Source organism: Chrysemys picta, chromosome 2 (assembly GCF_011386835.1).
Source record: "Chrysemys picta bellii isolate R12L10 chromosome 2, ASM1138683v2, whole genome shotgun sequence".
NCBI classification, from domain to species: Eukaryota; Metazoa; Chordata; order Testudines; family Emydidae; genus Chrysemys; species Chrysemys picta.
The window spans coordinates 95,736,795-95,752,344 of NC_088792.1; the positions used below are offsets into that span (position 1 = coordinate 95,736,795).

Consider the following 15,550-nt stretch of genomic DNA (forward strand, 5'->3'; position numbering starts at 1 on the left):
CTTCAGCATCTAGAAAGGGTCAGTAGAGTAACAGGAGTGATATTCAAACCCTCTTTTCCAGCAGCAAAATGTGCCATCCCAGCTCTGGTGCCAGCCACTGCTGAACCAGGACCTGAACTTTAATCCCCACATAATAAAAAAAACCTCATGAATATTCTACTACTGTATTCCATTATTTGGGTGTCATCAACACAGGTAACAAATCTGCAGTTTGCGGTCTCCTATTAGCATGAAGGAAACTTCATCAGCTACACAGATTGCTACCTTTATCAGCCTATATACAGCTAAGTTCTCAATTAGTAGAGATTCTGAGCAACTGCAGCTTCCATTCACTTATGGAGTTTTCTGGTGTTCAGCAGTTCTAAAAACCAGAAATATTTAAGTGCTTAAATATGGATTTAGGCACTTCACTTCATGTAGCCAGATTTGAAACTTTTAGTCTAAATAAAGTGTGAAGTATAATTATTATTGTGAATTATTTTCTGAGCATGTAACAATACTGAATACTGATAAGTCTATGACACAAATCAAGTGGATTCAAATGATAGTTTAAATAGCAAGGATATAATGTGATCTAGAAGAATTAAATCCCACTCTTAAAATATGTGTAGTATGTTTCTAACGGCTAAAATGATTTATGTGACTAGAAAGATACAAATCAAAGTAGCAAACTTGCAGTTGTTTCTATCTATATAAATTAAAGGACAAGGGTAAAACAAATATCACTGGATTCCTATGAATCAAGGATTGCTTTATCTATTTCACACATGCATTATACATAATCATATGCACAGCAAAGACATTCCTAAATATATTACCTGGCAGCCAAGTCATACTCTCCTTTCTCCACTAGATGATTTATATAGGCTAAGCCTATGTCCTAAAATAAAAGAGAAAATGTAAAAATGTGACAAACAAGCTATAAACAAAGTCAAACATTCTTGAAGAATCAAGTGTTTAACTGCTGTAATAAACCTTTCAGTTCTGTTTACATTCAGTGGCTTGTTAGGTCAATCATCAGTGCTTATTTCTCAGGGATATCTCTTCCTAAGCCCCTGTTCCCACTTAGAAATAAGCACCTGTACATAAATCACACTGAAAAACTCACTTTAAAATCTCATCTCTTGACCATATGACACTCTTTTAAATAATTTCTCATGACTTCTCTAATATTGAGATGAATATACTACTTCCCAAGTCTTGAGTGGGGCTCAAAATGTGTATTTAGACATTCAACATTTGAGTCACTTAGATCAGGATGATAAAATGTCGACCCTGACACGGGACACTTTCTGCATCAACAAAAAGAAAGGTTTGGTGTATGGGGGAAGAGAAAAGCAGCGCATCTGCTGAGAACATAACTCCAAGCAATGCTCCATAAAGTAGAGGAATTACTGATAATTTAACAAGCTGCTCATTTTATTACACAGAAGTAGGGAAAGGAAACTAAGTTACAGGCTTTATTATCTAAAAAGCACTAAATCACACCAGTGCTATTCAAGCTACTTTAGAGATCTGTCTGCATTTACATAATAAATCCTGTCTCAAGAGTTTACCCCATTACTCAGCTGTAAATTATCTGCTGTGCCTCAATTGAGACACTACTTGGTACTTCGGCCATTAAAAAAAAAAGCATCCATTTATTATCTGATGTGATCACATCAATGCTCAGAGATGATGATATCACAGCTTTACACAGGTGAAGCTGATGGGACTACACACAAGGCTCACTGAACAACTTACGTCAAGCAATAGCATGGAAAGGGGCTGAGGGTCCTAACTAGTGAAGGAACTACGTAAGGGATTCTACTATAGTCGTGCTTAGATTGGGGTGGCAAGCAGAGGCCAGTATGGGAAAAGAGTATGGGGACTGGATTTGTACTTACACAGGATGCTAGGGTCACCTGATCTGCATAAGTGGTGCTGAAGGGGTGTGGCCACTATGACAACCTACAGAATCCTTGGGAGGCGCTAACTGTTACATGACCCTGTGCCCTGCTTAACTGTGTATGTTGAATATATTTTGCCACTTAATCCCTGTGGACTTTACCTGCTGTGGGCCTGATCCAAAGCCCAGTGAAATCAACTGGAATTCTTCCATTGATTTCAGTGGGATCTGGATCAGGCCCAGCAAGCTAATAACTGTGGCTTCATGTGCATTAATTGGATTCAGGGCCGGCTCCAGGCACCAGCTTGCCAAGCAGGTGCTTGGGGCGGCCACTCTGGAGAGGGGCGGCACGTCCAACTATTCGGCGGCAATTCGGCGGACGGTCCCTCACTCCCGCTCGGAGCGAAGGACCTCCCGCCGAATTGCCACCGCAGATCGCGATCGCGGCTTTTATTTATTTTTTTTTTGCGTCGCTGGGGGCGGCAAAAACCCTGGAGCCGGCCCTGATTGGATTTCATCCTAACCTAACACATTTTACAAGCCATATATTAATAGAGCATTTCCCTTTTTGCTTTCCGACAAAGACTTGCTTTCCAGTTTCTATGTTTCACAGGCAACTAAAGTATGCAAGGAACTGAACTCCCTGCATGTTACATTCTGGTGATGCCATCAGCTCTTAAAGGGGAAAACAGACTTTTGCACTCAAAACTGGGACAAGTAAAACACTTTGAGGCTATTTCTAAAATGAATTTATTTGTAAATTTCAGGGCACACTTGCAATTTAACTATGAATTAAAAATCTCAATCAAAGCTTTGTGCTTATTCTTTAAATACCACATTTCACCTTTGAAAGGTAAGCCATCAACTCAATATCTAAGTCAATTAAAAAAAAGGACTTTTTGATGGGACTGGTTTTTGATGATTCATAATATTTTCCTATTTTACAAAATATCGCTATTTCCCCTTATTGCTGTGTGTAAGATCACACAAGCAACAGGGAAAATAACTATACAGGGGTAAACAGTGACTACTATGTAAAAGGCAGGGATTTTTAAAATAGCTTATGGGAGTTAGTACCCATTTCCCACTGAATTTAAACAGGATTTAGCGTCTACCACCTTCCATAGGCTCCTTCGATCATTCTAGCCAAGAAGGTGTTGTCTTATGCAGAAAGTAAAACTGAAAAAGAAATTCGTTTTTCTCTAGTGACTTTCAGGTACTATAATATTAGGTGTTACCCAAAATAACAGCAGGTAAAAAAACAAACAAACAAACAAACAAAAAAAGAGTAGTACAATTTGTAAGTTCACCATTTTGTGCTCTCATTCTGTGGTTTGGGACTGACCTCAGGAATCTGAACATTGGTTGGAAAATGTATAACTATTGTCTGGAATAATGTGGACAGACGAATATAATAACCAACATTCCTATGATGAATATAAAGCACCAGGCAGTGTTCTAAAGAGCAAAAAATATATATATTTTTTATTTTGAAGTTTTTAACTTACCAAAATCCTGTGTTTTTTTATGGTCTTCTGACTGATCTCAGCTGCCATCAAAGCCTCCTATATGATAGAAAAGTGACATACAAGCCAGTTATACAAAACTTCTACAAAGAAAGCTCTAAAACTGCATAAAACAAACCCTTTTTATTGTGCCTTGTGTTTGAAGCACTAGAATTTTTAATGCCATGGTTGGATGAACAGCTTAGAATTCATACTCAAACAAAAGCAGTCAACCAAAAAGAAAACTACTTTTGTTTCCATATGGGTTCACTCCACATTAGTATATTAGGATCAAATTTCAAGACTATGACACACTATATAATGCAATACCATTGGTTAATGTTCAAACAAAAATCCTCTGCTAGAAAACCTATATGAAAAATCTGTTTGAGAAAAGATATAATTTTTTTTCTTATACTCAACCAAAATACCTTCTCCAGTCAGAATGGTTTTTTCATTAAGTTTAATTTGTAGTTCTTCCTTTAACTACTTCAAATGTGCAGAAACAGACATGGCTTTTTAAAAGCAAAATGAAAAAAAGTGAAAGCTTAATTTAGATTACAACACAAGCCAGTCACTGATTATTAGCCTAGGAGGGCTTTCACCAAGACACACACAGCTATCACTTGAAAGGTGCTTGAGTCTTGTGGGACCCATTGCAGTGTTTTGCATAACTACAGAACTGCATTCACCATTTTGAATGTATTCCTCAGGAGAAACAAATCCTCATGGAGGTTTTCAAGATAATCTGCATCAGGGATATCAAAATTTAGTTAACCACAGAAATACGTGCCAAATGGGGAAGAGACCTATGTTCTTTTTTCCCAGACATCTGTTTTGAATTTGACTTTAAAACACATGCATTCAGCTCATTAGTACATTTACATTAACCTTTGCAAATTTCTTTAAACAGCCTACAAAGTCCTCTGATTCACTATGGGAAATCAGAAACCAGAAAACTTGGGTATTGCATTAATATTGCCTATAAGGTTCCACTTAAAGACACATTGCAAATTCTGGAACCAATACTAGGTGCCTAAAATCAATATTTGGCACCTAAATAAATGACCAGATTTTTTCAAAGAAGTGGAGCACCTTAGTTCCTAGTGTAGTCACTTACCACTGCTGGTGTTCAGTAATTTTCAGAGTCTGGCTACTTTAGGCACCAAAAATTGTATATTTGGTCCTAAATTATTTAATACTTTAAAAACCGTGCCACATATAAAAGAAACTACATCTTAGTTTCTGGAGCTGTGTGTGTTACCCTAATACATCAACCCTCTTTCAATATCTAATGCCTCAGAATGGTGACTTCTGATGCAACTAAAGTGAACCTCTTTTCTTTAATCAGTTTGGATGGACCCACAACACACAAAGAATATCTGATTTCCAGTTCATTTCTTCAAAGCCAAATAGCATCACTAATTTTAGTTACATCTAAAACATTTCAACACAGACACACCCTTTCCATCAACTACACATTTAGGCTCCAATCTTGCAAAGATTTACACAATGGGACAGCATGTGTGAGTAAAGCTACACACATGCTTATGTGACTGCAGGATCAGGAACTAAAGTTAAAATAAGGCCTTCCCAGTCACATGGGACGGCAACTTTACTATGGAGAACAAGACTTTCAAACATAAGAAATTGAAGATAATGTGATAAAAATTACTTCATATTTCTTCTTTTCAAGAAGCCAGTCAATGTGGTCATCTTGGTCCCGCTCTTTAGCCACAACAATATCTCTTGGACTAATAATGTAAAACAGCGATTCACCCTCTGAATGCTCTGCAAACACATGACATTTTATTATTTTATTTTCCTAAAAAAAAGCCTTGCATTTTAGTTCATCTTTCGGAGAAAAAAATAAATAGAGATGCAACCAAGACAGCAAAAATATGACGACTTTGGGTGCTCCATGCTCCAATAAATTAAAACTGATTTAAACAGCAAAATAGCTTTCAAAACTCACCACAGCTTATTAAAAATTCTGATTCATCCTTTATGTATAAATGTTATGATGGTTTAGAACACAGAGTTATACAGTCAGAGGGCTATTATACGATTTAGTCTGCAATAAACCCACCTTCCCCATCAAAGTCAAGGCCATCAAAAGCATAAGTGATAGATGCCATAACCCCAGGGGACTCGGTACATCATTACAGCAATGCATTTGCAATGCTGTAATTTAAGGTTATATTTTATATTCACCAATACTTTAAACTCTTAGTTTGATTAAGCTTGATGTAAAAATTCACTCAAAAAGGTAAAATCTTGCATAGAAGATGTCTGCTCAAAAGTGCATTTCTTTCCCCAAAGCCTGGAAAAAAAAATCTTCTCAATATTTTGTAGACACAGGGATGAAATTTGCCCTAACGCTATCTACACACACACACACACACACACACACACGTGCACTTATACAAACGCAAAACAATTTTTTGTACACAATATATTCTAAACCCTCAAAAAGTTCATACATGGTAGATGAATCAGAATATTCATTGAACAGTGGAGCACCATAGTGGGGACCAGCTTTGTGTTTGGGCACAGGTATAAAGCAGCCCCAATTCTGTGATGGGAGCACAATGGTTTGGAGACTGGCAGAGGGTATACTGCATTTGCAATTACTTAAGGGTATGGATGTGCATTCAGGTTTGGCAGGCCTAGTTTGATTTGAAGTTGACTGTATGAGATACTTGCTGCTGGGTAAGATGTTTAAATCAGACTCTGCTTTGAGACTCCAGAAGGGACCATTATGATCAGTGCTTAATTTGTAATGAAAGAGAGGCTGGGACTCAAACAATTTTTTTACATTTATAACTGATGCAGCAAGCCTAGAGATGCTGGGGCTTAGCCCTGGCACAAAGCAAGCACGGATTATGATCCTCCTGCACAACATAGGCTATATAATTTTACCCAATTGTTTCTACATCAAGCCCATAACTTTTGTTTGAACTAGAGCATGCCTGTTTAGAAAGACAACCAATCTTGATTTGAAGACTTCAGGCAATGGAGAAACCACCACATCCTTAGGTCAGTTGTTCCAATGATTAAACTGCCTTCATTGTTAAAAATGTGTGCCTTACTTCTAGTCTGAATTTGTCTAGCTCCAGCTTCCAGCCATTGGATCTTGTTATTCCTCTGTCTGCTGGATTAGAGAGTCTTCTACTATCAAATCTCCTCTCTGTATAGGGGACTGTTAATAGTCCTTGTAGCTCTTTTTCTGAACCCCTGCCAATTTATAAATATCCTTTTTAAAGTGCGGACACTGGAACTGAGCACAGTATTCCAGGAATGGGCTTATTTTGCGATATACCAAGTAATGCTACCTCCCTACTCCTACTCCATATTTTCCAAGGATCACTTTTAGTCCTCTTAGCCACAACATCGCACTGAGAGCTCACGTTCAGCTGGTTACCCATCATGACCCTCACATCCTCATCAGAGGCGCTGCTTTCTAGGAGATATCCTTCATCCTGGAGATGAGGCCTATGTTCTTTTTTCCTAGATGCCTGTTGTGAATTTGGTCTTAAAACACACATTTAAATGAGCACAAGTGATCCAGATCATTCTGTATAATCTACTTGTCTTTATTATTTACCATGCCACCAATCTGCGTGTCATCTTCAAACATTACCAGTAAAGATCACATATTTTCTTCTGGATCACTGATAAAAAAATATTGATTAGCACTGGGCCAAGAATACATGACAACAGAATCTCATGATAAACAACCCAACTGGATGAGGATTCCACATCAATAATTACTTTTTGAGATCTGTCAGTTTTTAATTCCCTTAACGTATGTGGCATTTTGTACAGTGCTAATTCTTTTAATCAGAAGAGGATAGAATAGCACACTAACCACTGGGCTAAGACTTGGGAGACCCAAGTTCAATTCTCTACTCCACCACAGATCTCATATATGACCTTGAGCAGTCACTTAGGATGAGATTTTTAAAGTTATTTAGGTGCCTATAGATACAGATAGGCTCTCCGTAGGATTTTCAGAAATGTCTAGCCATCTAACTCCCATTGAAATTAGGTGCATTTAGATACCTGAATACCTTTAAATAGCTGGCCCTTAGTGTCTCTGTGCCTCAGTTCCCCATATATAATATGGGGATAACAGCACTTCCCTACCTCACAAAGGTGACGTGCAGATAACACGATGAATAAAAATCTATGTTTTCAAAAATGGAATTTAAATAATATTTTTACTTAAATTAAATGCAATTTTTAAATAAACGTATTTAAAATTAAATTTAAAATGATTACTATCCTGTTCTGTAACTATTGTTCTTTGAGATGCATTGCACGTGTCCACTGCTCTTCAGGTGTGCGTGTGCCCAGTGCACCAGAAGCAGAGTTGTTTTTAACTTAGTCCAGGCAGTGCATGCACCTTCACATATTCACATTGCTAACTGATGGTATAAAGAACAGAGCTGCCCCTGACACCTCTCAGTTCCTTTTGACTAGATAGACTCCTACATAGCAGGGAAGGAGGATGGGCTGAGGAATGGACATGTGCAAAATATCTCAAAGAACAACAGTTACACAACAGGTTAGCAACCGTTTTTTCTTCTTTGAGTGATTGCACGTGTCCATTACACCTCAGGTGACTTACAAGCAGTTCAGACTAGAGGAAGGTTTGGGAGTCTAGCTGAACAACTGAAGAACCACTCAACCAAATTTGACATAGTTTCTGGATTTCCAGGCTATAGCATAGTGCTTTGTAAAATTATGCACTGATAACCAAGTTGCAGCTTTACAAATGTTTCTTAGAGGTACCCGAGCCAGAAAAGCTGCAGAAGCTGTTAGGGATCCTGTGGAGTGAGCTACAAACCTGCGTGGTGGAGGTACTATGGCCGTGTCATAGCATAGACTTATGCAGAATGAAATCCACCATTATATCCTCTGCACAGAAACTGGGAGGCCTTCCATCCCCTTCATAACTGAAATAAACAGCTGGTTAGACCTTCTAAAAGATCTAGTTCTGTTCAAGTAAAACATTAATGCCCTTCTGATATCCAAGGTATGAAGCCTCTCTTCATTCTTATGAGAACATGGCTTAAGAAAAAAGGATGGTAAGTATATGGCTTGATTAAAGTGGAACTTCCAGACTACTTAGTGAGGGACTTTGAATGAGGACATAAATATACTTTGTCCCTACAAAAAAAAACATGTATGGAAGGTCAGCAACCAGGGCATGTAACTCTGGCACCCTCCTCATGGAGGTAATGGCCACAAAGAATGCTACCTTCATAGACAGATGTAACAAAGAAGTGCTGCCCATTGGCTCAAAAGGCAGACCTATTAGCATTGACAGTACCAAACTGAAGTCCCAGAGAGTTGTGGGATCTGTTATTAGAGCTGTAAAGCCTGACCAAATCCCTTAAGGGTCTAATGGTTATAAGGTTAGAGAACACTGATCTGCCCTCTGTCGGTGGGAGGAACGTGGAGATAGGAGCCTGATTGTCTTCATAATGGCTCAGGACCTGCTAGGTGACTTTGCAGCAGGAGGAACAGTGGAAGATTTTGAAATGGGAGATATACCACACGGATTCCAAAAAAGTCAGTTGGGTGGCATAGGACCCCAGCCATAACTGTTCCATGGGTCTTGGTCTCTGGAACATCTTCCAGTCAGATAAACTCTTCCTGATGGTGGCGGTGACTGATGAGGCTTCCTGTCATGGAAAGGTGGTGCATACGAGGTAACCTTGGACTCCAAGTCATAACCAGAGTACTCTGACAGCCACAGCAGTGCTGTGCCACTCTGGGCCAGAGACTGAAAATGTCTGTCAGATGATGCCAGTACTGAGAATAATATACTAGGCTTACAACTGGTCTGGACAGGACAAGAAAGAGTTGGACCAATGACTGTGGGGAAAGACTTCAGTAAACAAGTCCACGTGCTCAAACTACCAATCACTGACGGAAATGAGGGGGTCCTTTATTACGCTGATCAATTGTACCAGGCGGTAAAGGCAAATGCACTGCCCTGATGGATCTGTTACAGGAAAAATATCTTTTCTGGCTCTGGTGTACTGGGCACACATACACGTGAAATAGAATGGACATGTGCAATCACTCGAAGAAGAATCTACATTAAGTCCTAAACTTCTTTTAATCTACTAAAATAATTTACATTGTTTAAATTAAATAAAAAAAATATTAAGCTGTACATGCTTGCCACCAAGTTTTTAAAAAAGCCACACCACTGAACTTGTAGAAATCACTGGCTAAACACCTGGAAGAAGAAGTGCTAAACAAGCTTTTGACAACAGTAGCACCTTCTACAGGTGCACAGACAACATTTTCTTTATTCAACTAGTTCAGTTTAATGACTAGATCATTCAAAGCTAAGGAACCAATTGGGAGTTGAAAATACAGAAAAGCTTGTTTTCCTCTTCCAATCTCTATGGGAAAAATATAAGTGCAAGAGGGTAAGATCTACTATTTCTAAAATCCGGAAGAATATGGTGACCAGAAACTATCAGCTCAATTCATTTACTACAGACAATACTTCCAGTGTTTAAGTAAGTCAGTTAGCTTTAAATGCAAAACATGTTTAATACGCTTTTTGATAAGCTTTGTTTTTCTTATGTATCCAGCACTTAAGATAGTTTTATTTAATAAAAAGCTGCTTTAGTGTATTTTAATTGAATTTGAATTTCCTTCCACACAGAGCTTGACACATCATTCACCATTTTCTAACATAATAAAAAAATTATAATCTGAATAAAGGTAAATTAAGCTATATAAATCTGCATAGATATAGTGTATTCTCCTGGTTAGCAGGAGGAAATACCAAATTTAGGGTAAAGACTATATTTAGTTGCAAATCAACATGTTTTAATAGTTACCAATTAAACGGAATCAACCTTTCTTTAGGAAAATAACTTAAAGGTACCAATGTAAAACACAATTAAGATCAATGATTTAAATCAAGGTTTCCTGCTTGCTGATCTAAATCGTGATTAAAATAGGTGATTTAAATTGCTTTGATTTAAACCAATCCACCGTGGAGGTTCAATACATTAAAGATCGTGAGGAACACAGATTCTATGGTAATGGGGGCCATAGAAGTACCTTGGATAGCCAGAGAATGCCTTGTGGTACTAAGTCAAATGCCTTACAAAAATTTAAGTAAACTGTTAGTGCAGTTACTGTTAATCAGCCAAACGTGTAATCTCATCAATAAACTATATCAAGTTGTATGACAAGTCCTATTTTACTATTAAGCCTGTTGACCAGCATTAATTATGCTACCCTCCCTTTCATTCTTCATTGATGGCATCCCATATCCAGCATAGAATAGAAGCCCCAGTCATGGACCAGGAGTCCATTGTACTAGGTTCTGTACAAACACAGAAAACAATTATTTGACAAAATTAGTTAATAGAGGTTAATCCAGATGTTGCAGACAAACCTCACTGGCAGCATTGGTACAGATGGCATTATTTTGTGGTTAAATGTATAACTTAATATATGTAATCTACACAATTCAATATTCTCAGCATATAATACCTACAGGATATCCAAGCAAATGCAACACAGCCCAGGGAATGTTATGTTGGAACTTTAATTTTTTAATATCTTGACATTTTGTAATTTTAATTTAGAACCTTAGCATTGCATTAAGTCATGTTTGTGCAGTACACAGAACAATTGCCATAGACAGATATTGACAGAGGCACTAGAGGATAGGATAGCAATTTAATGGTCTGACTTCTACAAGACTAATTAGGAAAAGCTATTGTTACCAAAAATAAAAAACAAAACAAAAATATAACAAGAGTAATTGAAACTTCTCACCTAAATGATAATCTCTACATTCGTTTTCTTGGAATCCTCTAACAGTCAGAGCATCAGAGGAGATCTCCTCACAAGACTCAGGTAGGGGTTGAATAATATCCAGTCTAGGTCTTGCACAACATTCCATTTCCTGGGAAAAATTCAACCACAAAAATGTGTGTTATGCAATTTGTCTTCTTTATATCAACTGATGGTCACCTGAGAACAAGATTTAAATACAAACTTCTCCCACTGAGTTTTCCAGACATGCCCAAATTGTCAGTATCAGACTTAACTTCCCAGTTCTCTGTAGCTATGATGTGGTTATCACCACAAGAAAAACAGCTGAAATCTTCCTTCACTGTGTTTAGTGGATTTATACAATTATGTCACCATTTGAGAGCGGAGTAAATTTTCTACACTGTGAATGGAGAAGAGGGGAGTGGAAAAAACTTTCCACAAATATGCATTCAAATTTGAAAGCAAATTTCAACTTAGCCATGTCTCACTATCCTTTCATGTACACTTTTTGCAAACAAGCTTTGTGAAAAGTGATTTTAGCTCAAATATTCACCAGATATGAACATCAAATTGTGTGTTCAATTGTAAATTTTGCAGTTCATAATTTGTGAGCTGTTGATTAGTTTTGGAACATAAATCACATGGTAATGTTCCTATTCTTTCTTTGGTTTTCCCTTAAGTTATGTAACCAACACAGAGCAAAATACACGTCACAAATGACTACACAATTCGAATTTTGCATTCTGTTAGCTACATAATTGCACATTAGTGATTCCACAGTTAAGGACACACTGAGATTTGCACTTGCATCAAAGATTAAAAATTGTTTGTATGTATGAATAATACACTGTATCTTAACCAAACACACAGCAATTGTAGTATGGAATTAATTTTCTAAGAATTCAAAATTAAATCAGTTATCTCAGACTGATTAAACAGATTTTTAAATGGGCTCTACCACTTTTTTGGGCGGGTGCATCCAACCTTATGTTTGGTTCTGTCTAGCAAATAAAATTTCTAATTTTTGAGATTTGAAAAGTAGCTTACTTCTAGATGATAGCAAAAGTTACTAATGTATAAATTAGTGATTTAACAGCACTACTCATATTTCTAACAGCATCACAATGATTGTCACCTAGTATATTTATCAACCAATGGATTTCGAGAATCTGAGTTTTCAGTTAAAAAAAATAAATTAGCGGGCTAGGTCTTCGGCTGTGTCCAATCCCTGCAGAGCACAGCTCCACAAAGGAGCAGGTTGCAGCAACCTGATTCTGGGCTTACCTATATACTAGTGCCAGCCCAGGGGTTTTTTTTGAATCAGGGTGGATTTCAGTCTAAATTTATCCTTTAAGCATCCAGTCAAAGTAGGAGCATATTAATCTGAAAGTAATCTAGACTTCTTGATACACTGATGAGCTTGAGTAATGGGAACATAGGGAGTCTGTTGTGGACATTTTTAGGTGAAGTGGCATAAAGTTGGGATTGGACTTTCACCTGTGGTTGGTTATTCTCTGATTTTGGGGTCAGGGGAAACTGCTGGCTTTACAGCCTTGCATTTGTAATTATGCCAAGGCCCCAGCACTGCCACATTAAAAAAAAAAAAACAAAAAAACCAACCCCCCCCCCCCCCCCAAAAAAAACGGTTATGAATCAAACAATAAATAATGGAGTACTTAGTGAAGATGCTACCTACGCTCTCCCATCAACGTAGGTACTCCACATCCACGAAAGGTGGCAGCAATGTTGATGGGAGAAGCCCTCCTTCTGAGGCAGCACTGTCTACACCGGCAGTTTGATCAGCATAACTGCGTTGCTCAGGGTGTGGATCTTCTACCCCCCTGAGCAACATGTTTATACCAACGTAAGTTTGTAGTGTAGACCAGGGCTAAGAAGTGGTCAGCTTAAGTCACTGGTTCAAATCTAGTCCCTGTTTGTAATGACTGAAAGTTATTTGCCAGTCATGAAATGAGTTGGTGGGCTCATTAGTTCACAATAAACAGAATTCTACAACACAGAGATCATCACGGATGGTAACTGTCACCTTGCTGGCAATCACAGCAGAGAGATCTAACTATTAGGTACCTGAGACTAAACTACTCTATCCCCCCTTAAAGACATGGCCCTCTCCAGGTCACAGCAGAGGTATATAGGCAGGACAGGAAGAGGAACCCTTCACAGCATCTGCTCACCCTCTGTATGTTTGCTTTGGACAATTAGAGGGGTTCAGTTTGATCAGCTTGGCATCTTTCAGAGGCTCTGCATTCGTGTTTCAAAAAAACAACAACACAAAACAAATGCAAATACATTAAAAATCTCTCTCTGCTATGATCTACTATTGGTTGACCGGAAATTCTCTTTCCCTCCTTGTTCCCTGAAGCAGTCAGAATGTCTTTCACCTTTCCCATCTACTTCTTGCTTTATCCCAGCTCTTTTCCAATACTACTTTTTCATTAACAACGACTTCCAATTTCCTTGTTTACTAGCATTTCACCCTCCCATTTCCCTTTTCATTTGTTACCTTGCTTTCTTTCAAAAGAATCTCTGTCACACCAGAGGAATTACTGTACTAGCTCTCTCGGGAGAAGCTGCTGTGGCTTTTCTTTTTTTTTTTTTTTGGCCTTAAAATAAATAAATAAATAAATAAATAAATAAATAATCTGCCATCCTGCAATAGAGCTAGAAGCTAACCCTATTGATTTCAATAGATTTGAGCATTAGTTTGAGCCTACAGCATTTCATTGCCTAGCAACAAGTTGCTTAAGGTTACTATAGAGATGACTGTCTAACACAGGCACACTATCAAAGAGATGATCAAGAACATCTGCCACTCTTATATTGGGGCTTCAGGGGCTTTCCTTTCCCCACTTTTTACTGTGTATTCTGAAACAAATATATGAGGCAGGCATGGTTGTTGCCCTCCTGGTAGTGATGTTAATTCCAAGTGCTATATATTTACAAAAATATACAGTGCACAAAACAGATGTCTCAGAGGCGAAGGAAACAATCAATTGCTCTCCCAGTTATTTCCACTGCCCCGACCACACTGACTTCTATTGTTAGAGCTGATCAACTTCACTCTCTCATTCCTGAAAATGCACAGTGTCAGCAAGTTGCCCCTCCTTTCAACTGGATGTATCCTTCATTCCTTCTCATACACAAACACCAGAAAAGATTGAGAGAGAGGCTTTCTTTGTTCCCCCCAAGGAACAAAGGAGACCAGACAGCAGGGCCTCTAAAAGGTAAATACACTAGTCTTCAACATAACCTCTGTAAATCTTATTTTATAGGTCAAGTAAATCGTATCCATTGTTCACTACAGACTAAGCTAATGAAGAATCATTTCACAGATAATCATTGTGTCTAATTTAAACCTGAGGTTTTGCACTGTTGTGCAACTCTAACACCAAAGTAATTACCGTTTTCTCAGAAACCTCCTTTACGTATGAAAGTACAACAAGCTGGTCGCAGAGAGGTGCAAGTCCACTGATGTAGAATTCAGTATCGAACTGGAAAACTGCAACACAGGAAAGACACAGATTTATAGAAGAGCATGATCCACTCTCCAAGCAAAACATGGATCTGATTTTCAGAGGTGGCCAGCTGTGCATGCTCAGCATCTCAAATAAATTAGGCCCAAGGTATACAACAAGCCTACAGTACCCCTTGTTAGACTCACTGGGTGACAGAAGATTGCAACTTGCAAATGAAACTAAATTAAGGGTTAGGAAAAGAAACATCTTGGGCTCCATCATATGCTATCAATAAAACATTTGAAATAAGAGGGGTCATGTGGATTTTCAGTAGCTGACCGCATAACACAATAGGACGCAGAGCTAGAGGCAGAGTTAGTGCAGTTTACACAAAGTAGTAAGAACATTTTCCTATGGTCATTAAATTGCGGAAACTCACTTAGTGGTGCCCCCTAAAGCTATCAGTGTGATATATGAGAATCCTAAGATTATTATTTTATCATCAGCTTAAGCTTCAATGTGATTTTTATAAGCAGAATCAAGATTTTAAAAAAATGTAGCTAATATTTACTTGTTTGGCCTGATTTGTAAAACTGAACACGAATTTCCAAGATCACTTCTGAACCCAGGGGATTTGAATGCTGACTGTAATTGTGCTGGGGGATGGGGTTTCAAAAGACAGTTGAATGTTTATTTTTTTAAAAAAGTTTTGTTTCAGTATACAGTGAACCACAACAACATTTACCTCACCTGAAAGGAGGTTTACATTTGTAACATTTAACATTAGGGAGCATATTGCTGCTTTTTCTCTCTTTGATCCTTGACCACCACATGGGTGACATAAATATACACAGAGAAGA

At 38.0% G+C, this 15,550-nt stretch overlaps 1 protein-coding gene across 8 annotated transcripts in view; it reads right to left on the bottom strand.

Annotated features, from left to right (window-relative positions):
• VPS41 (VPS41 subunit of HOPS complex) overlaps window positions 1-15,550 on the bottom strand; it is a 152,566-nt gene that overhangs the window by 52,211 nt on the left and 84,805 nt on the right. For all 8 annotated transcript variants that reach the window (XM_024106434.3, XM_042844793.2, XM_024106435.3 and 5 more), the window contains 5 exons: window positions 14,637-14,734; window positions 11,218-11,347; window positions 5,069-5,184; window positions 3,397-3,453; window positions 819-880 (listed from right to left, as the gene is read on the bottom strand). In XM_024106434.3, coding sequence (XP_023962202.1) covers window positions 819-880; window positions 3,397-3,453; window positions 5,069-5,184; window positions 11,218-11,347; window positions 14,637-14,734 — 463 coding nt within the window. The remainder of the gene's footprint in view (window positions 1-818; window positions 881-3,396; window positions 3,454-5,068; window positions 5,185-11,217; window positions 11,348-14,636; window positions 14,735-15,550) is intronic.